At 40.8% G+C, this 23526-nt stretch overlaps 1 protein-coding gene across 1 annotated transcript in view; it reads right to left on the reverse strand.

Annotated features, from left to right (window-relative positions):
• Positions 1–23526, reverse strand: part of PCCA (propionyl-CoA carboxylase subunit alpha) — a 337899-nt gene that overhangs the window by 293052 nt on the left and 21321 nt on the right. The window contains exons 5-6 of the mRNA XM_068163688.1: positions 3737–3850; positions 2190–2243 (exon numbers count right to left, since the gene is read on the reverse strand). Coding sequence (XP_068019789.1) covers positions 2190–2243; positions 3737–3850 — 168 coding nt within the window. The remainder of the gene's footprint in view (positions 1–2189; positions 2244–3736; positions 3851–23526) is intronic.

Here is a 23526-nt window from a genome sequence, read left to right on the forward strand (position 1 = left end):
GTGAAAGAACAAAATACTGTAAGCACAAAGAAAGGGATGAGGGGAAAAAAAAATCTCTATATTTGGCAACTTTACAACAATCTTGTACCATTTGTTACAGGCTTCAATAAAGAAAAGAAACAGCAGGCAGTAATTCCCCCTAAATATTTATTCATCAGAGTGTCTTGAAAAAAAAAAAAAATAAGCAGCCCTCTGTGATAAAAAAAGGCAGACTGCTTCACCAATTCTCACTAGGGGTTTGATATCCCAGAGTCACTGACGTGAAGGAAAGCATGATTATGTCTTGAGAGTTTAAATCATGCATTTCAGAAAGCAAATTAGAACTACCTTGTTCTGTTATAATTTTAGAGAACAGAACACACCAGGTTTCTGAAACAATTATAAGCTGTTTTCAGACTGTGTGCTGGGGAGAAACTTCAGCGCACCACAAGACTGTAGCACCAACCCAAACTTGAACAGGGTTCTAGTCACCACACTATTTCAGGAACTCACTGTTCCATAGATTTGAGTGAAAGGATGAGAAATAAAAAGGGGGAAGGGATTTACAGGAATGTTTCTACTTTTTCTATTCCTGCTTAATCATGCCAAAAAGCATCCTAGATTATGTCACTAATATTATAATTTGCATCATCAAGTAACAACCAAATTACTAGGAAAAATGTGCCCAGTTTAGATTAATCATTATCAAGTTTCAAAGTCTGGCAGCAAAATATAAAGCAAGATAGCATGAGCAAGCACTTCTGTTTCATTAATGTTTTTTTGTCATTAAAAACAGGAACTGTCAATTAAAGCCATTTATCCTGCTGGTCTAATCCAGTGGGAACAAAGTTTGTTACAAATTAAGCCAGGAATCTTCCCTCTAAAAACAGGCTGTGATACAAGAAGAACAGTGATAAAACAAAACTGCATGAAAATAACATGTAAGATACTACCCAAGATTTGGTAAATCCAGGCAAACACCAAGTATTTAGAAGTACTTTCAACTTCAACATTTCCACCACCCAAGCAATCAGCAGGATGTATTCAGCTTGATACAGAAGGTGCACTTGTTTTTATCTGAGGGCTTTTTAAAAAAGTGCAGCAACTGCAAAGTACAGAAACTGAGATTTCATTCCCAAATCACCTCCTTAATCAGCAGGTAGTATCTTAACACAAAATAAGTATCTAAATAGTAAGGATCCGTGTGACTATCAGAACTTAAGCCCAAAAGGGGCACAGTCATGGAAGAGAGATGGAAATGAGCTATTCCACAAATGCTAGAAATTAAAGAATTACTCTACCAAATCAGATTGCCCATCTGCGTCTCTTATCCCGAATCAAAAAGGTGCAAATTACTCTCAAAATCAGCAACGAATTTATATTAATGCCTGTAAAAAGATGGGTTTTCAACCATGTGCTTCATTTACTCCATAGCAAAGTTGGCAGCTTCAAGAGCCTTTTACTGGAACACTTAATGTAGTATGTGCTTATACTTAATCTCAGTGAAACTAGTAGACAGTAACACATGATCTGCAGTGACTACACATACAGCATTCACTCAGGACTTTGCTCAAACACTGCTCATGCAATTTCCTCCTGGCACTGCTCTAAATTTATAGGCAGCTGCAGCAAAGGTTTTGAAAAATATAAAATCAGTTAGAAGGCCTGATAGATCAGTTTCTATAGTAGCAAAAAATCCAATGTAAAGAGGCTGTGAATAATAATTTTTTATCAATCCAGACATGAAATAAAAAGAGCACCCTCTTGACTCCTTGGTCCTTTCAGAGAATGCAGCTCCGCAATACACGACCACCAGCAGAGAAGCCAGTTTTTAAACAGCTTTCTACTTCCATCCTGAAAGCACAGTTCAGCACCTTCTCAGGGCTGCTGATACAGCTGTTCACCAGCTGTGCTATGAATCACTGAAATGATCACTTAAAACCAGATACTTTTAACCTAGATAATTTCAGTGACCCAGTTTTAGAGCAGCCTCATAAACAGTACAGACAAGTGAAAATGCCAAAAGGGTCTTACACCCTTGATAAAGTTCTTAAAAATAAGCATCTCCTCTTTTTCCAAAAGAAAACACAGGCTGCTGTTACACCTTCAAAATGCAGGAAATGCACAGGCAGAGATCTGTCTTGAATTGGTATCATGATTCTTCAGACACCCTGGATGAAATACATGTCAAATAAATAGAAATAACTTACCAAACGTCTAGCAAATTCTTTGTTTTCTGAGAGAAATCCATATCCTGGGTGTACCTTGAAAGTAAAAAAATTCAACCTGATTGAGTTCTGAAGTCAGACACCAAACTTGCTAACACCTTTTCAGATACTGGGGCAAGTGATGCAGACTATTAAGCATTCAAATTAGTTGAACACCTTAAGAACTGTCTTAATGCATTGTTTTATCTGTCATAAGCAGTAAAAATTCAATGGTTGAAATCTGCCATTTCTGAGGCAAATATTCCTTACTTATCTAGAAAGAGAGATGCTGTTTGCAGAACAATGGACACATTCCCTTTGGTGTTTCAGCTTTCTGTTCCTTTTAACTCTATTTTGCCACATTTAACTCATTGCACTCTTCCACACATACACTCATCCACACTCTTCTCAGCCACCACTACAAACACTCCACCTCAAAATATTCCCAGCACTGATCACAACAGTAGTCTTAAGATCCACAATCATAAGCCCCCTGCCTCTAGCGACCCTTGCTGGAGAACACAGTTCATTCTTGTTAGTGTAAGCCATGCATCTCTATGCATAGTTTGCTATTCACAACTTGGTATACACCTAGCATAACTACTAGTGTGAGAACGTTTTCATTTTACTTTTCATAATTCTTGATCTAATACACTCCGACAAAGAAAGTGTAAGTCATTTTATTCTCTTTTAAAGGTACCTAACCTCTCTCCATATTGAGAAACTCAGAGGGAAAGAAGTATTTTTTTCTTTACTGGAAAGCTATTGGTCCCTGAAAGCACTGTATCAAATCATCACCTTTGAGGCCAAAAGCTGATCTTTGAAAGAAGCTGAAATGCTATTCCAGAGTAATCAGTGTTCCTCATACAGATTCAATTTATGTTTTAATAAATGCTCTGTGTACAGTAGGTCTAAATAAAATATTTATTTCACTGACAGAGCAAAGAACATTAGGTATGTGAAGATGACTACACATTACTTTTTCCAACCAACTTGGGTTAAGAAGTGAATTTCTGGCCAATTTGGAGGGAGGCAGAGTAGCTGACATTCACACATCAGCTAACGTGCATTTTGCAAACACACTGAACAACAATAATTCTGAGATGCACCATTTACCTTATCCTTCCTGCAAGTAACATTTATATAACTTAGGAAGCAATTCAAACAAAGTTTAAGAAAAAAACCTTTTTGGACATACTTTGTACAACACTCAAAAAACCCATTATGGCATATAAAGGGTTAGCACTCAAAACTAATTGTGATTTTTTTTTTTTCCCCCAGCAAATTTGGAAATGAACTGAAGCTGCTCCCTGGTGTGAAAGCTGAATCCAGCAGCCACCTGCAGGATCAGCGACCAGTGCTGCCAGATGCTACAAAGCCTTTGATTTCCAGTAGCGATTTCAGACACATTTAACTCATGTGACATGAACTAACTGGAATAGCATATTTAATCACTTCCCCCCCCACACCTTAAAAAAAAACAACCAACTCTGGCTTTTCTGCTTTCTATATATGAAACAGCTGCAGCAGATAGACTCATTCAGACTCACAGCTTGGGCCCTGGTTTTCTTAATGACTTCCATGATGGCATCCATGTTGAGGTAGCTTTTGCTGGTGGGAGCTGGGCCAACGCAGACAGCTTCATCCGCCATTTTCACATGAACCTGAAGAGGCAATATTCTGCATTAACAGATGCTCCCAGCAAAAATAATTACCACTACCCTGAAATAGGCACACAAATCTGATTGTTTCAAAGATAATTTACATAGCATAGCTACTCTAAAATATACATTGACATTACCAAAACTGACATACAAGAACTCACACAATAACATTAAATCTCATTTCATTTAATTCCAAGCTTAAATCACTGTCAAAACATTTTATTATGCCAATATATTATTTTGAATTTGCTTAAATAAAATCATGACAAATGTAATTTCAGCTTCTTATAATGATCATCTATATGCAAATTCAGACTAAAAACTACTTTGCTACATGCAACTGGGATAGCCTAATATCTTAATAACATACATTCATGACGAGTTCTAAACAGGCTCCCCAGGAAGTTGGGGATAATTAGAGTGAATTGAATGAAGGGATGCAGTGAGTGTCCCTGCACAGCATCAGGTCAGCACCACGCACAAATTAAAGCCTATGACTAAAGAGTTCAATATCACTACACATGAACCTGAAAATCTTCAGAATTATTTAAGCAGCCTCATGCTTGATTTTTAATCCATTGCATCCTCATTTATATGCATTTGCCAAACATTTTTAGTCAAATCTGAACTACACAGAAGAGATAAACAGTTCCAGCATTCTACCAGGAATAATACAATAGGTAGATTTGAAGTTAGAAGTCAACAATTCATATGCATACTTACCTTAAAGTTTTAAAAGTTTAGTGTTCGACATGTTTGCATCTTTAAAGGGAGATACAGAGACTGAGAAACAAGATCAGGTTTTCCTTATTCTGCTCTCTCTTTGTAAGCTCCTTTTCAGTATATACTGAAGAACGCATGCCATTGCTTCAATTGTGTAAGATTTTTACTGACATATAGCTAGTATACTTGTTTATGCTGACAGACATTTCCAATGCTTAATTTTATAAGTTTTTATGCAATATTCTATATCATCTTAAGCATTCAAAACACAGGGAATACATAGTTTTAAAAGTCTGTTCTTTCTGAAAATGAGTATTGACACGTGAAGGAAAACGTTGTTCTTTGTGGAAAGGGATTTTATTTGCCACTAGCACGAAGGCTGTCAAGTATGACAGACTAAGGTTCAAAGTAATGTAGCCCACACATACTATTGGCAGACTCAGAAGAAACAAGGCTGGGGAAAAAAAGTCTAGCAATAGTGACAAGCAGCAGCCAAATACTATTTTGAATAATATAGTGAGAAATAAATATTCAGGTAAGTACAACAAACAAAACAAGCACAGGATTAACTTCTTCAGCATTTGACTTTTTTCTTCATATTTACCACCATTTTTCTGAGCTCTGACAGAAGTTCATGGTCCTTCCTGATGATAAGATTAATCTGCCACTTAATTCCAAGTTTCTTTCTGGGGGCATTTCTTAAATAGCTTCTGAATTTGCTATATAGTTGAGTATACGAGAGGTCACACAACCTTCTAGAGTTGCCACACGTTTCACATTTGAATTATTGCTTCCATAAAGTCATATGGGTTTTATTTTACCGCTACAGCATTAGCCTCATACTAAAAACAAAGCTAAACCAAAACTCCTAAACGCTAGCACAGACACTAAAAAGCATTGAAATCCTGTTGCATGACTAAGTACACCTCAGCAACTTAAGGCAGTAATCTAACCTGATCAAATGCTATGAATTTTAGCCTGTCATCCCTTCCTGGCCCTTGGATACCTTTATTTGCATGACTGATGAATACATTTAGAGTTTGTTGAGGCATGTGAACAATGGTGGAACACAAACCAAGTTATTCACGCTAGTTAAGCAGGTATGTTTTACAAAACCAAAAGGGTCCTCATAGAAAAGGACTAAATAGTCAGCTATTTCTAGGTGTCAAAAAGAAAAAACAACACTTGCACACATCCCCCACAGATACCAACAGTCCTGCTAGTACCTAAGGCAGCCATAGAAGAGACTAGAAAGACACACTGATTTTTGTTTTTAAACATATAAACAGCTGTGTGCTCTTCCCCACACTGTTTTCTCCCCCACTTCTGAAATGTTTCATCATTACTTTAACTCCGGAGTTTTGACTCCTTTCCCACATTCCCCTGCAATCTGGCAAACCTATTTCTCCTTGTTTACCTTACTGCAAGCTGTTACTTCCTGCTCTAGTTCAGTTTTAGTTCAGCATTACATACATCCTAGTATACCACACATGGGTATAACAAAACAGCCACCATGTTACCTGGCACACTGCCTTAGAGCACCAAGCAAGTCCCTCACAGACAAGAAAAGTCTCCATTCTTCCCCACTACTTCAAAATCTCCAGGCTTTCAAGCTTAAGTGACAACTCTTAAGTTTATGGATCCTTTTCTCAACTTTTTAATGAATTGTTAAATCTGTCCAAATACAATCTGGAAAGAACAGATCTGTTTCATATCAGTAATGCCTTTTCTTCTGCAGAAGCTGACTTAAAATGCAGTATTTCTAAACAGTTCAAAGAAACAGCAACTCACCTTCCTCAACAAGTTTTAAGTATTTTCAAATTCTAGGGTTGAAGTGCTTGACTTAAATCACACAATCCTAGGTATTCAAAACTTGATCCTAATTTAGTACAGCTAAAACTTCAAGTCATTTTACCCTTTTGTACTTTAGTTTACAAAAACAATGTCAATAAAAAGATTCAAGTCCCAGTAGATTCCCGAAGAAGTGCAATTCCTTCATAAATTCACCCTGCAACCAAGCATGAATGTGTAACAAAGGCTGGAATAGCAGGCAAACCATGAGGGGCTCAATGGCTTATACTGCAAGTTTTAATCATATTGGGCTACCCGTGCCTCAAAAAGCTACATTTCAAGCAGCTACAAGGACCTGTTATGTTACAGAACACAATCAGAAACTGTGAAAAGGTATCTTATTTGTGTATATCTGAAGTAGTGCATCTTGTATGGGCTTATCATATTGCAGCAACAGAAAAATGACAAGAAGTTAACCCAAACCGACTGAATCATCATTCTACAGAACCTCCATCTAACTCAAACTGCAGATGAAATTTAGTTATCCAAATTCCTGTATAGGTGTGTTACACCTTTGGAAACCCAAACCCAAATCAGTCACTAACACCCAACCAGCCCATCGGTGCCTCCTCAGCTCTGCATCTATGACAAGTAAGATACTGGATTTAAGAAGTCCAAGCAGAAGAACTTTAGATTAAATGCTCTTAAGTAGTATAACTACTTTTGGATTAAGGTACAAAGGAACCTGTTCAGAATTTGAAGAATCAGATCAAGTCCAACAAGCTTATTAATTCAGAAGGAAACTGCACAAAAAAGGCCACCTGTTTCCAAATCTAGTTTAGGTTCAGCAGCCACCTTCACGGCAAGGCACATAAACCAGTAAATCCTGCCAGATCTTCACACAGGAAGAGTTTTGTGTTTCTTTGCCACATTTCCAGCAAATAAGCACATAAAGTGAGGAGTCCACCTGGGCTGATTAGCCAGTCATTCTTGGCCTGGACTAGTTCTAAGCACTGCTCCAGGCTCTGGCAGCTCTCAGGGCTTAGAGTGCAATTAAGGGTAATAACAGTAGCAACAATTGCTTTTGAAGATCCTTCTACTCTGTTTCAGTATTTCAGGAGTATTAGGTTTGGTGCCAGGCCTTGGCATCATATCCCAGAAAAGAAATATGCCCATAAGCCAAAACATGGATACAAGCACCACAAAAAAACATTCAGTATCTGATTTGCAGGACATAACCCAATTGAGAAGGACTGCACTGTACCAGAGCTAGTAAGTACACAAATTGCCTAGATTATGCTAGCTCTTCTTTAACCTGGAAGGTACCCATGTATTCATTTGACAGCAGCATACTCTTACCCATACTCCCTAATCAAACCTGTATCTCAGTAATCATTGAAAGACCAAAATTAATAGCTTACTACCTAAATATATATATATAGCACTCCTAGAACTGGTCTGTTTAACAACAGAATCAAGGTAATCTTCCCCAGGAGTTACTTGGCCGCTGTTGTAATCTATATTGTGAATGAGTCACATTTGCAGATGTATGACCCTCAACATATAAACACACAAAAGTTTCCTTGGTATGGAAAAAGCATGTATGATTATTTTAAGACCAAAATACTAAACCACTTGTTTTCAGTGTATATGCAATCTATAAAGCAATAGAAGACAGCTAATTTATAGATCGCTACCATCATAAGTTTTCAGCAAGTACTGTTTATTACCTTCTTATGGACCTGATTTATGATACAAGTGCTTCTCCTCTCAATTTGTTTTACAGAAATTCTCATCCACTAATCCCAAAAAGTAAAGGTTTTGTCATGAGGTCCAAAAGAAGAATAAATGTATCCACACATTTCCTAAGTGTTTAATATCATCCACAACTTCCATAGATGATTTTTATATACTTCAGCAGTTTATCATTATGTGACAGATGTCATTTACTTCAGTGTAAATGCCTAATTAACACATACACACACACACTCACTCCCCCTCCTCCGCCAGCTCTAAGGACGTAAGTGTCTGGGATTCCCCAGTGCCCCAGTTTTTTAGAGTAGGTCACCCTACACATCCCCGTGTCTCAACACAAGTTGATATTCATGGAGCAGAGAATTACACTGAGTTGCAAGATACATGTTTCTCCCAATTCCTCTGAACTGCTTCAGAATTTACACACAGGGAAATTGTTATATCTGCATATATAGTGTTAATCAAACCTAAGACGCCATTAAAAAAAGCCTCAGGGAAGAAAACGCTTCTGTTTGGTACACTAGATAAGATCTCAAGCATTGTTTAGACAAAGGAATCTAATCAAACAAGTCATTCTCCATTTACAGCTCGAATCAATATTACACATTGGAACAACATCCACTGGTGTAAGTGGATTCACTTAATTGGCCCAAACTGCATAATACTGCTCAGCAAGACAAATCACAATTAGCTCAACCCATAAAATAAGGCTAACGAGTAAATCCTTTGTAAGGTAGCTAAAAAAAAAACAGCCACCCACTTCAAATCTTGACAGCACCACTGCCAAAAGAGACAGACAAAACAACAAAAACCTTGAAGCATTGAACAGTCTTGAATCAAAAACAAAAACAATGCAAAAAGGTTCGAATTTACCACTTTGCCAAAATCACATCTTTCATCTGACCTGTCTTTTGCAGCTTCACACTAAAATACACAACCAATGCTAGAATAGATCTGTGCACACAGTGAGAGTGTGCAGTATTCATACAGCTTTTTAATTACTATCTGCTAAGAAATACTACCACACAATTGCAGCATTTAATGGAAACATCTCTAAATCGTGTGAAAAGCAGAACTGTGAAAGCCATAAATGGCCTAAATACCCCATCTTTCCCCCAGTTATTTCAACTCAGCATTTCAAAAATCTATGTAAAATTTTATCCAAATAAACAAGTCAGCCTACAGAGTCAGCACAAGTAGGTCTCTCTGCAAGCCTATTTTAGAATTTTTCTTTTCAATTTTATGCCCCACCAATGATAGTTATGAAGACAAATGTAGAACAATTCTCCAGGGGCCTTTGAACATTTGGCTTGGTAAAGGGTGTTCACTGACTGTTCCTACAATGACTCCCAAAACATCCATTAGCATCCCCAGGGTTAGATCATAGGTTAGTGGATATCAGCCATGGTAAAAAAAATTTAAATAAGTTTTTGCACCCTTTTATCATTATTACCTCATCCTGTCCTTGCTTTTGCCAGTTAAAACAACAATAGCCTCAACTAGAGGCCTCACAAATCCCAACTGAAATTAAAAGAGAAGGATCCAGGTTAAACTCAACAGGCTTTACAAGAAGAGAAACACCAATCTGGCAAGGAACACCACATTTCCAACCAAGAAAGAGAAGGCACTTTTCAAGGGAGAAGAGGAAGCTCAGGGGGGACCTTATTGCCCTCTACAACTACCTGAAGGGAGGTTGTAGCCAGGCAGGGGCTGGTCACTTCTCCCAGGCAACCAGCACCAGAACAAGGGGACAGACACAGTCTCAAGCTGCACCAGGGGAGGTTTAGGCTGGAGGTTAGAAAGAAATTCTACACAGAGAGAGTGATTGCCCATTGGAATGGGCTGCCTGGGGAGGTGGTGGAGTCACCATCGTTGTACGTGTTCAGGAGGAGACTTGATAGGGTGCTTGGTTGCCTTAATGTCAAGGCTAAACCTACCTAGTTGTAGCTTGAGGCCATTCACTCTTGTTCTATCACTAATTACCTGTGAGAAGAGACCAGGCACCAGCCTCTCTACAACATCCTTTCAGGTAGTTGTAGGGAGCAATGAGGTCTCCACTCAGTCTCCTCTTTTCCAAACTAAACAGCCCCAGCTCCCTCAGTCACACCTCATAAGATCTATACTCCAGGCCCTTTACCAGCTTTGTTGCCCTCTGCACTCACTCCAGGAAGACTATATAGTTAGGCTGACTACAACAAGGTTTTTTGGCCAGACACTGAACACTGAAGGCATGATGTTTTTCTCCATAAGATGCTCTTTTGGAGCTTTTCTAGGAAAGCTCACCTCCACAGACTTCTATTCAGAACAGTTCTATCACTCTTAAATAAGCCTTTTTTAGCCTATCAAGCCTATCTGCAAAAAAAACTAATAAGTAAAAGGTTGCTTAACTTCAATTTCAAGCAGCTTTTCTTTTTGAAAGGAAAATGTGCTTAAAGCTCTAGAAAACAAGAAAATACCCAGTATGTTCTGTCACAGTTAACAGCCAACAGGAATACTCTGATTGCTATTGAACATTTAGCAGAACGAAAATGTTTGGCATAGATCACCACATTCCACCTTTTTTAGTCAACAAAAAACAGGAACAATCTTTAAGTAGAAAAACTGGGAGAAAAAAAGGCATTAAAAAAAAGGTAGCTCAACAGTCATCTTGTTTGCTAATTAGTTTTGGATGAACTGCAGGATTGACAGAGGTGTGGGAATTAAGAGGAAAAATATGTAATATCCCATTCCTCAATGCAATACATCATTAGCAAACCACTTCTCAATCTTAAGTGAAAAGCATTCCCCTTGCCTCCTTCCATTTGTGGCTTCCTTTGATAAGGTGGGGTAGCTACCAAGTTTCTGCACCCAAGTGAAGATGGGAGGCAGCACAGTCACTCAAAAACACCTTTGATTTAGGGGATGCTGTAAATGAATGGAATAGAACCAACAGGGTCAGAAGAGACCTTAGAGATCAGGGTCCAACCTGTCATCCAATATGATCTAATCAACAAAACCATGGCACAAAGCACCCCATCAAGTCTCTTCCTAAACAGCTCCAGCAATGGTGACTCCACCATCTCCCTGGGCAGCCCATTCCAATGGCAATCACTCTCTCTATGAAGAACTTCTTCCTAACACCCAGCCTATACCTCCCCTGGTGCAGCCTGAGACTGTGTCCTCTTGTTCTGGTGCTGGTTGCCTGGGAGAAGAGACCAACATCCACCTGGCTATAACATCTCTTCAGGTAGTTGTAGACAGCAATAAGGTCTCCCCGAGCCTCATCTTCTCCAGGCTAAGCAACCACAGCTCCCTCAGCCTCTCCTCAAGGAGCTTGTGTTCAAAACCCCTCACCAGCATTTTTGCCCTTCTCTGGACACATTCTAGCAAGTCAACATCTTTCCTAAACTGAGGGACCCAGAAGTGGACACAGTACACAAGATGTGACCTAACCAGTGCTGAGTACAGGGGCAGAATGACCTCCCAGCTCCTGCTGGCCACACTGTTCCTGATGCAGGATACCATTGGCCTTCTTGGCCACCTGGGCACACTGCAGGCTCATATTCAGACTACTATTAACCAGTACCCCCAAGTCCCTTTCTGCCTGGCTGCTCTCCAGCCACTGACCCCAGCCTGTAGCACTGCATGGGGTTATTGCAGCCAGTGTGCAGAACCCAGCACTTGGATGTGTTAAATCTCATGCCGCTGGACTCTGCCCATCTGTCCAGCCTGTCAAGGTCCCTCTGCAGAGCTCTCCTACCCTCTAACAGATCAGTAAGTTTGCAAGCTGGGGGCAGATGTTGATGATGGACTAAATCCCCTCATCCAGATCATCAATAAAGATATTAAACAGGATGGGGCCCAGCACTGATCCCTGGGGCACACCACTAGTGACTGGCTGCCAGCTGGATGTGGCACCATTCACCACCACTCTCGGAGCTCGGCCCTCCAGCCAGTTCCTAACCCAGTGCAGAGTGCTGCTGTCCAAGCCACAAGCTGCCAGCTTGGCCAGAAGTTTGCTGTGGGGGATGGTGTCAATGGCCTTGAAGTCCAGGTAGACTACATCCATAGCCTTCCCCACATCCACCAGGCAGGTCACTTGATCATAGAAGGAGATCAGGTAGGACCTGCCCTTCCTGAATCCATGCTGGCTGGGCCTGATCCCTTGACCTGAGAGCATAATCTTGCCTGGCACTGAGGTCAGGCTGACAGGTCTGGAATTCCCTGGCTTATCCAGCCAGCCTTTCTTGTGGATGGGCATCACATTGGCCAGCTTCCAGTCATCTGGGATTCTCCAGTGAGGCAGGACTGTTGAAAAATAATGGAGAGCAGCTTGGCCAGCTCATCTGCCAGCTCTTTCAGCACCCTAGGATGGATCCCATCCAGTCCCATGGACTTGTGGGGATCCAAGCAGCTAAGGCGATCTCTAACTACTTTCTCCTGGATCACAGGGGAACTATACTGCTCCCTGACTCCATCTGCCAGCTCAGGAAGCCAGCTGACTGGAAGACAACCTATCCTGCTATTAAAATTTGAGACAAAGGTGGTGTTAAGTACTTCTGCCTTTTCCTCATCTTTTGTTACCATGTTCCCCTCAGTGTCCACCAAGGAGTGAGAGTTGTCCTTGCGCCTCCTCTTGCTGTTAATATACTTACAGAAGGATTTTTTGTTGTCCTTCACAGCAGAGGCCAGTCTAAGCTCTAAATAGGCTTTTACCTCTCATTTTTTTTCCTACATGAACTAGCAACATCCTTAAACATTCCATGGGTTGCCTCACCTTTCTTCCAGAGAAGGTACACCCTCTTTTTTTCCCTTAATTCCTTTAGAAGTTCATTGCCCATCCAGGCTGGCCATCTGCCCCAGCAGCTCATCTTCCAGCACATTGGCAGAGCCTGTTCCTGCACCTTCAAGAGTTCTTTCTTGAAGCAGGCCCAGCCCTCCTGGAGCCCTTTGTTTTTAAGGGCTTTACCCCAAGGAACCCTCTGAGTTAGCTCCTTAAGTAACCTGAAGTCTGCCCTCCAGAAATCCAGAGTGGAGGTTTTGTTGCTGTCCCTCTTAGCTTGGCTGCATATTGAAAACTCTATTTCTTAGTCACTGGACCCCAGACAGCCTCCAACCACCACATCTCCCACCAGCCCTTCTCTGCTTGTAAAAAGGAGATCAAGCAAAGCCTTACCCCTTGCAGGCTCACACAGCAGCTGCAAGAAGCAGCTATCCTCGACACTAAGAACCTTCTAGACTGCCTCCTCTCTGCTGTGTTGAGTTCCCAGCAGATATTAGGCAGGTTAAAATCACCCATAAGAACAAGGTCTGGAGATCCTGAGACAGCTTCTAGCTGCCTATAGAATAATTCATCAGCCTCTTCATCCTGGTTGGGTGGTCTGTAATAGACTCCAATCAGGATGTCTGCTTTATTGGTCTTCCCTCTAAACTTCACCCACAGGCACTCAACCTGATCATCCTTGATCTCTAGTTCCATAGCATAAAGGAACAGTCTGCACACTAACAACTGCACTCATACCACTAAAGACTATTTTTACTTTGGAGAACTTTATCTAAAGCAAATGTCCAGGAGAATTTCACTTCAGAGCATACATTAACAACTAGAAGATACTTGATCAGTCTGTTTACAACAGCAAGAGTGTTCATCTGCTGCAAGAGTCAAGCAATACATCATACAGCAGTTCACTATGCCCTGTGTGGATGCAACAGTTTAATCTTTGCAGTGTATGTGATTGTGAGCTTTAAGTGTTTTAAGAAAATAATTAAGGGGTTTGTGATGTTAAAATACATCTCTACAACTACCTGAAGGGAGGTTGTAGCCAGGTGGGGATTGGTCTCTTCTCCCAGGCAATCAGCACCAGAACAAGAGGACACAGTCTCACACTGTGCCACAGGAGGTTTAGGATGGATGTTAGGAAGAAGTTCATAGAAAGAGTGATTGGCCATTGGAATGGGCTGCCCGGTGAGGTGGCAAAGTCACCATCACTGGAGGTGTTCAGGAGTCTAGATGGGGTGTTTGGTGCCATGGTTTATTTGATTAGGTAGTGTTGGGTGATAGTTTGGACACAATGATCTCAAAGGTCTCTTCCAACCTGGTTTATTCTATTCCCTCTCTGCACTTTTAACATCTGCACCCACATCAGCCTTTCCCTAATGGAATCTCAAACTTCTGAGCACATTAGCAAAGCAATGGAACAGATCTTTCCTGGGCTGTTTCTTTTTCCCACCCCTCCCAAAACCAAGTCCACTACAGAATGCATTTGATGTATGTTTATTTTGTTTTCTAAAAGAGTAAGGTATACGTGGGAAACAGAATAAGTATTAGTTAGGTAGGTCTAGAAGATAGTATCATGTGGCAGCAAGGATAGCCAGCTATAGAAATACATAAAGCAGAGATTTAGCTCTTAATTGAGCCATATATGCCAGAAGACATGACAGTCAGAAAAAGTACTTAAACTCAGCCACATTAAAAAGCAACACATAGTACACATAGGAAGCAATCTCCTGACAAGCATTTTCATCTTAATTCAGAGTTCCCCTTTCAGATGGATGAACACAGTACAGAATGAAAATCATCATCTGATCTCTAAATCTGTCTGCCTACAGATGGACGGACTGCAAAAATTGCTTCTAGCATCCAAAGCTGCTAGTAGAATCAGGGATTCCTGAAACCAGTTGCAAGATTGGAAGAATAATCCCCAGCGACAGCAAGGCTAATTCAGAGCTGCTTGGCATTTCAACTATGCCACAATACCTAAAAGAAAATACAGAAAGGATGAACATCAGCTCAGGGCAACATATTCCGGAGCACTAGCTAAAGAATTAGCACACAGACACAGAACAAGCTAGCAGAACTACCACACACCAACCACCACCATACAAAACAAAAACACACAAAGGACAAAAATGCAAGGTACAGATGCTACAGCAAATTCAGTTCTTCCTGGTGTGAATCAGCTTCTGGGTCCAAACAAACCATACATTGAGACAGGAATGAAGGTCCACAATAAACCTCAATTTACACAAATACTAGTTGCCACTCAAAGGATGATCACACCCTTAACTCCATCACATTCAGCTCCAGCAATTACAGTGCTGCTGAGATAGATCAATGAACTGAACAGACACAGAGGAAAAGTAATCCAAGGGGAGGGGAAATGAACTTTCCAACAGACCAGCAAGTTAAAACATCTCCTATACACATGATCATTGGATCCAACACAGTAAACAAATCAGAGGGGATAGGAGAGCACAAGTAGTTCTTTCAGAACTATTTAGTCTTAAGAGAAATTTAGATACAATATGAAGCTAGGTGCATTACCTGATGTTATAGTACACCCATACACTTGAAAATGGGTGTACAGACCAGTCAATGACTCCAAATCTGTAAGGGCTTTGTGCAGTCTGACAAATGGGCAAGAACAGACAAGAAACCCTGCACTGTGTAAATAGTTTTCACACTGTTAATACTACCACAGGACAATTCAACCATGGATGCTGATGCCAGGCTTCATGAGGTCCTATCCTTTCTCAAATCATCTGACAAAGTTTTCAACAAGTTGGTTTTGGTGTTGTGGGTTGTTGGGTTTTTTTTGGGGGGGGGGTGTTGGTGGGGTTTTTGTTGGGTTTCTCCCCCCGTTGTGGGGGTTTTGTTAGTTGGTTTTGGATGAGTTTTAGATTAGGTGTTTCGGGGTTTTGTTTTATTTGCCTTTTTCCTCCTTACAGCCCTCAGTTCTACCATAGCTACGTCTCAAATTATAAAGCTTGTTTTAGCATAACCCTAGGGAAACACTTATTTGTCTTTTAGGTTATTGAGTATTTTCCCTGACAACATTTCTGCCCCACAGCCGATTTCCTGTAATACGCTTTTCCATCTGAAGGTAATTCATGGATAGCAAGCAGAATCTTAAGACTCTCCTGTATCCTATTATTCTTATGACAATATTATTTCACTGTATCAAGGAGATAGTCTAAAAACTGTGCACATAGAGGAAATTGGTCTTTATATATTAAAAAAAAGCATCTTTCACTAGCCACTAGTAAGTTCCCCCCCCCCAAGAATTTAGAGCACAGTTCTCTTTTCAATAAAAACCTATAGCAAACTCTCAGGTTTCTCCCACACCTACTCCATACTCCTCTTTAAAAGCTATCACTTCTGGGATTCTCTTTTGAGGCAAGAATTTAAGTACTGCAAAGTGAAGTGCCATTCATTTTCACCTTTGAAGACTAAGTAAGAACTAGAAAATGTGGGAAGTACCACTATAGCACTAGCACAATTATCCTAAGCTCTTATGGCCTATACATACTAGTTCTAATAAATATGTATCTAGAACTTAAGTGTAGTGTACTTGGTCAGTATAAAATACATCTAGTGTGGTAAAAAGAGACCATCACATCCTATACAGACAACACCTGCACAACACTGAAGAAAAACCACAACTACTTATTCTGCAAGATGACAACAGTTTCCATTTTAAAGGTATAAACTTTTGCAGTCAAAAATATAGTCAATATTCATAGGTTTAATACAGTAGCTCAACCTTATGTTTAGTTTTATAAGACAGTGGAATAAACCTCTCTCTAAATCCTTGCTTTTAAAAAGCCTGGAATTAAAATAAAAGTTGAAAAAATATCTTTCCAAGTTGCATGGGACCTACATAGCACAGCACTACACACTCACATGACAGCTCCTTCTAAATCCTTTTCCCTGTTAGCATTTAGGTTTTGGGTTTTTTCCCTCCCTTCAACCTGCTAAATAAAGTCATATTTCCTGCTGACAGCAAATGATTGGTTTACCTATAACTCCAGGGGGTTGAACTATCCATCCTTTAAGAAGCTTCCACAGTTTAACCTGCTGAGCTCACAGCACCCAAGGGAGGGTCTTACTTGCAGTTTTACTTCTGCTGCTGCTGACCACTAATACTGACTCCTCAGATAATGGATTTCAGTAACAACCTCCTACAGGTTAACACTTTGGGTACTATCCATGATGCCACTTTAATTAAGTTAATACATGAAGGTCACAGTTTGGTAGAAAGTTTTATTAAATTTGGCAGTGCTTACAATAGCAGGAAAAGTACAGATGCTCACCTGTCTAGTAGCTTTAGGATAAGTTTGCCTACTGATATAATTCAGCTGGTTTGAGTTTATGCAACTTAAGTGAGTTCAGTTTATTAGCTCCAATTCCTCTAAACATGGAATTTTCCACCATAACTGATAATTTCATGATGGATATGAAATGGATGCCTCTAACCATACTGGACACAGAATGTGTCTCCCTGGCACATAAATAATCCCTGAATTACAGTTAAGGGGTGCTGGGTTTGGGAATTTTTTTTCCTTTACACGGTTTGGAGTATTCTGATGGTAGAAAAGATTAACATTTCCCTAAAGCTAACATTAAGAAACAAATTTTGCTTCAGCAAGCTATTAATTATATAAAAGTTCAAATAAGTGAAACAACTAGTTGACAGTGGGAAATAATTTGTATTTACTGAACAGAAATGTGACAAAATACGAGTGCAGACTGGAGAGGCACACAAGCATTTGTCAGATTAAGTATTCACGTGTCCTTTTAAAACACAGCACTTAGAAACACATACTTCAACAATAAAAGGGAAAAGATGTTCTTGGTTAAAAACATCTAATTGCTGGAGTTTTTTTGCTAACGTACACAATTTGACAGTCACTCTACGGAGTAATAATGAAGCAGCATGGGAGCCATTTAATATATTTCTTGATTAACTCATTGCCTGTCCAGTTCTCATACAGACATGTGCTCACATGTCATAATCGTCATAACTCCCATCATCCCTACAGTTAACACACAAGCTCCTTGATTAGTGCACAACTCCCAGACGAGCCATTGCTAATGCTAAATAATTCCCTTCAGCCTCCTGCGACTATACCGCAGGCTCTCCAATTAAATATAATGTCTCTGATGAGCCATATTAATACAGAAATTCCTGCCAGGGATTCTAGCCCACTCCCTTTCACCAAAGCAGCAACTGAAATAAAAAGAGGACAGCTGTATATATAAAAATTAGCCAAATAGTTTTGCCATGAGGTTTTAATTTAAGAAACTTTGCTGTCATTGTTATGTTATTCTTGGTGCATCTGGGGAACTGGCATATTAACACAAATGATGAGTAAATTACCATTTTAATATTTGAATAGCTAACAGATAGCTTTTCAATCAGCTAATTACAATTAGCAATATCTAATCACATGTGATAAAATTAACTACAGAAACCCTCAGATCACTTACTGCTGGTATGGCAATTACCTTCAGCTGGTGCTGTGCATTAAGCATCATCTGAAACACTGCTGTAGATGTAGGCACCTACACAAGGTTTTTTCCACATTATAAAAACATTTCAGTAATTATCTATGCTAAAATTTTCAATACTTCCACCAAGAAACTACCATGTTTGTTGAAAACCTGATGGAGCACCACAGATTTTGAAATATTTATGTACCAAGCAACATTAAAAATATTTTAAGAATGTAAAGGAGCAATCACAGCTCAAGCGTACTGAAGTCAAATCATGATAATTTCCTCCCCTTCAAAATGAGAAGGGTAATTGGAAAACCCAATTTCCAGCGTACACCTAGGATTTCTTAGCCATTTAACTCGTTTGCTGCCTTTACTTGAAAAATCACTACTCAGATTTTATGAAAACAGGGAGTTCCCAGTCCTACAGCAGAGTCTGATGTCCTTAACCCTAAGTGCTCACCCTCTCACTAGAGGAGATATTAACAAAGGACATGTAAACAGACCAGTGCAGATGTATCCTTTCGTAAATATTGCTTGCAACTGCCCAAGTTTTAAGATATTCAAATAACCCCCATGAAATTTTGATAAGCTCTTCCCCAAGGTCCTTGCACCTTCATCCTTACACTAATGCACTTCATCTTCATTTACCTGATCATTAGTTTCCAGTTTGTTCAGCTGGAAACCAACACACACTAATTACTTCGACATCACAAAGTCCTATCTGTCTTCACCATCTCCCCAGACAGCAGGGAGAAATTATCAAGGGTAGGCATGATAATATCCTGATAAATGATGATTCACATCACCTCACTGTCAATCATCTAGAAGTGTTCACGCAAGATACCACTCAATCTCATTACTGAATCCTAGGGCTAGGAGTACAATACACACCAGGAGTCATATTTCAAACAGCAGGCCACCTGGGTAAGATGCAGCTCACAGATTCTCATGAATTTTGTTGGCTTTTTGTTTTAACATGGTGAACGTCAAACATACATATATTTTACCACGTGTATAAAGGCTGTCAGAAAACAACATGCTGAAAGCATGGCAATTCATCTTGAGGGTTCAAGTGAGAAAAAGGTTCTTTGGAGGGTAAGCTTCAAGAATTTAAGAAGAAAATTAATAACCCTATCTGAAGTTTTAAGTTCAGCTTCACAGTTTAAGCATTTGAAACTTACTGACCCAGGCAAAGGTTGCTTTTCCCATGACAGAAGGGCATTCATAAAAGCAACATTCCTCCTTCAGTAAATAGCCAGTCAAGGAGCAGGGGGAAATCAATACGTGTTACAGTTTGAAGGTGGAACTTTAGCCTAGTCCCTGACTGCAAAGACTGAAAATAAATTACTATTTAATGCAAAAGGAAAAGAATGATAAAGTCTATATAATTCATTAAATTGCTAATGGAATATAGAGCAGAGGCATAAACAGTTCTCTTTCCTCTTCCTGTCACCTCTTCTTGCAACTTCCCTCCCTCTCTCCTTGCAGCCTTGCCAGGGTATCACTGTTTTGACTGCGTGACACAACAGGAAGGAGGTGGACGGGTCCCCTGGAGCCATCCAGGGGGATTCTGAAGAGTTTGTGTAGTTTATAAATTGTATATATATAGTATATTTTGTACTTATTCATTGCATTTCATATTTCTAAATTGTAGTTGCTTGTAAATACAGCTTCATTCACTTCCATCCCAAAATGAACTAGTCTGGCAATTTTATTCAGCAGGGTAGATTCTCCAAATTAGTTGGGGGTAATTTCAACCCAACATCATATGCAAAATAGAAACTTAGTAAAAGCTGCTTTTTTGGAAAAGATTATCTCTTTCCCTACTTCCAAATTAATATTATCACTCTTCCAGTCCAATTAGATTCATAAACCAACCTCCAACAGATTAATGCCTTGCTACTTAGCTCCACTTTATGCTAAGGAAAGGGGAAGGAACAACATACAGCTCTTAGGTTTGGAACATTCCATTTTGTAGCCCAAGGTGGATCATTCACCATTAGTAAGCTTGCATAGTGACACACCATACACCAAACAATGTGGTCAACCACTGATGGAACAGATAAGAAAAAAGGAAAACAAGACTGAGCTGCAGGGGACCAAAATAGAATACTATAAAAACAAACAACTGAGATAGTGAAAGCATAAACAAAGTACAGAGATGTACAATTTGCCATTCCTCTGCATTTCTCTGCCTGAAGATGCTTTAAACACTCAATACAAGTCAGAGTAGCAGAGCTCTCACACATATGGATCATACCATTAGAGGGAAAAAAAAAAAGAACAGCATCCAACGCAGCCCACATAACAGAGCCTGAACTTAGCAGAGGTGTAAAAGTGTGAGGGTTCCTGATGGCCCAGGCTGTTTGAAATGCAATCGCAGGCTCACAATGAAACCCTGGACCCACTTCTAAGCACTCTCCTGTGGGGCTATACAAGACAGGCAGATACTTACAAGCTCTTCTTTAAGCACATTTTTCAAGAAGAAACTCAGAGGTTAAGTTCTAAAAATATATGTAAATGCAGTACAGAAGTGACTAAGTGTGGCTGTACTACATTCCTGACACATTGTTCGAAGTCTGCCTTTCAGAGCAGCTGTGGATTGTTGTGGGGTTAAGGTTTGCCCAGGGGGCAGATGGGAGTCACCTGCCCCTAAGCAGAGGTACCAGATCAGGGTTATCTTCTATTCCCAGCCTCTATGTAATGGGGGGGGGGAGGTGCAGTCTGGCTCTCTTGCTGCCTCCCTCCACACTGGTAACTGCCTTGGCCCAAGAGCACTTGGGCAACACCTATTCTTCCCCCCCCAGGTGATGGCTATTCTTCCCCCCTGTCCTGTCCAAGCCCAACCATTCTGCATTTCATTCTCCTCTACAAAAAGTATTAGGTTCAGGACACTGGGGTCCAACCTTATCAAGTAACAGGACTCAAAGGCATCTCCTCAACCACTATCCCTTCCCTCCTACATATGCAAGACTTTCAGCCACTGAACACATACAAAGTAGTACCAGTCCATCTGCATTCAAAGGGTTTCAGGATCTTTTCACACACCCTATGGAAGGGGCATAGGAAGATAGTGACAGGAGATCAAGATGGGCAGGCTTATAGAATCACAGAATGGTAGCAGTTAGAAGGTACCTTGGAAGATCAGCTAGTCCAACACCCCCTGCTACCACATGTACATCAGATTGCACAGAAACACATCCAGGTGGGCTCGGAAAGTCTCCAGAGGAAACTCCACAACACTCTCTGGGCAGCCTGTTCAATTCTCCATCACCCTTAAAGGCCAGAATTTTCTCCTTAAGATCCTGTATTCCTTTGTACCTGTTACCTCTTGTCCTATCACTGGACATCAACACTGAAAAGCCCCTTTCAGATACTGAAATGTAGCTAGAAGGTCTCCTGGGAGCCTTCTCTTCTCAATGCTGAACAGCCTCAAATCATTCAGCATGTCTTCAAAGGAGAGATGCTTCAATCTCCTGATCGTCTTGGTAGCCCTCCTCTGGACCCATTCCAGGAGGTCCATGTCTCATGTTGGAGACCCCAGAGCTGGACAGAGTACTCCAAGTGAGGCCTCACCAGAGCAGAGGGGCAGAATCACCTCTGATCTGCTGGCCATGCTTTTTTAGATGCAGCCCAGGATGTGCTTCACCACCTGGGCTGCAAGCACACACTGTTGGCTTATGTCCAGCTTCTCATCCACTATACTTACATGCATTCACAAGATCCCCCCCTCAGCCTTTTCTTTCTCTAAACAACCCCAGTTCTCTCAGCATTTCCTTGTAAGAGATGCTCCAACTCCCTAATCATCATCATGGCCCTCTATTGGACTCTCTCTAGTAGTTCACTGTCCCTCTGCAACTGGGGGAACCCCCAAACTGGATAAAATACTCCAGGTGCAGCCTTACCAGGGCAGAGGGGGAAGAGGAGAACCTCCCTTGACCTGCTGGTCACTCTTAAATCCCCTCTCAGGATACCCCTGGCCTTCTTAACCACAAGGGCACATTGCTGGCCCATGCTTTCCATCAGGACAACCTTCACATGTACTGATGCATGAGGTTATTCCTCCCCAGGTGCCAGAGCCTGCACTTGCCCTTACTGAACTTCATGAAGTTCCCCTTTGTCCAACTCTTCAGCCTGTCAAGGTCTTGTTGAATGGCAGCACAGCCATCTGGTGCATCAGCCACTCCTCACAGTTGGGTCATAACAAATTTGCTGAGAGTACACTGTTCCTTCATCCAGGTCAAAGATAATATAAATATATTGGGCAAGACTGGACCCAGTATTGACCTCTAGGGAGCACCACTAACTACAGGCCTCCAAGACCACCCTGAACCATTGATCACCACCCTCTGAGCTCTGTCATTCAGCCAATTCTCAATCCACCTCACTGCCCACTCATCTAACCCACACTTCATAAACTTATCTATGAGGATGTTACAGAAAGCAGTGTCAAAAGTCTTGCTGATAAAGTAAACAATATCCACTGCTCTCCCTTCATCTATCTAGCTGGTTGCACCATCATAGATTATCAAACTGGTCAAGCATGGATTTCCTTTGTGAATACATGCTGACTACTCCTGATAATCTCATCCACCATGTGCTAGAAATGACCTCCAAAATGAGCTGATTCCATCACCTTTCCAGGGATGGAGGTGAGGCTGACTAGCCTGTAGTTTCCTGGGTCCTCCTTGCCCTTTTTGAAGACTGGGTGACACTGGCTTTCCTCCAGTCCTCAGGCCCCTCCCTTCTCCATGACCTTTCAAAAACAGAGAATGGCTTAGCAGCTTCCAGGAGCAAGCCTTCATTGCATCAGGTGGCAGACCTGCAGGACACTAATTCTAGAGAAATATCACAGTACTTGGTAGCACAGGTTTGGTTTTTTTGTTTAAAGCTGAAAACTGGATTCCTGTTAGGGTCCAGACTCCAAATACCACTCTCATCTGCACAGAGCACAACACTTAGCCAGGCAATACAACCACCTTTATATTCAGGCAAAACCTTTAAAGAAAAAAATTTAGAACTGAAACAGCAGGGAGATGCAGCCCTCAGCAGCAACCGTACACAGCACGTTTATTCTGTTAGCTCCCCAGGACAAACTCCTTCACTTAAGCAGAAACAAGGCAAATGAAAACCAGGATCGGCAAATTTT

The sequence above is a fragment of the Melanerpes formicivorus genome, unplaced genomic scaffold (genome assembly GCF_026170545.1).
Source record: "Melanerpes formicivorus ecotype bairdi unplaced genomic scaffold, bMelFor1.0.p_v2 SCAF_1, whole genome shotgun sequence".
NCBI lineage: Eukaryota > Metazoa > Chordata > Aves > Piciformes > Picidae > Melanerpes > Melanerpes formicivorus.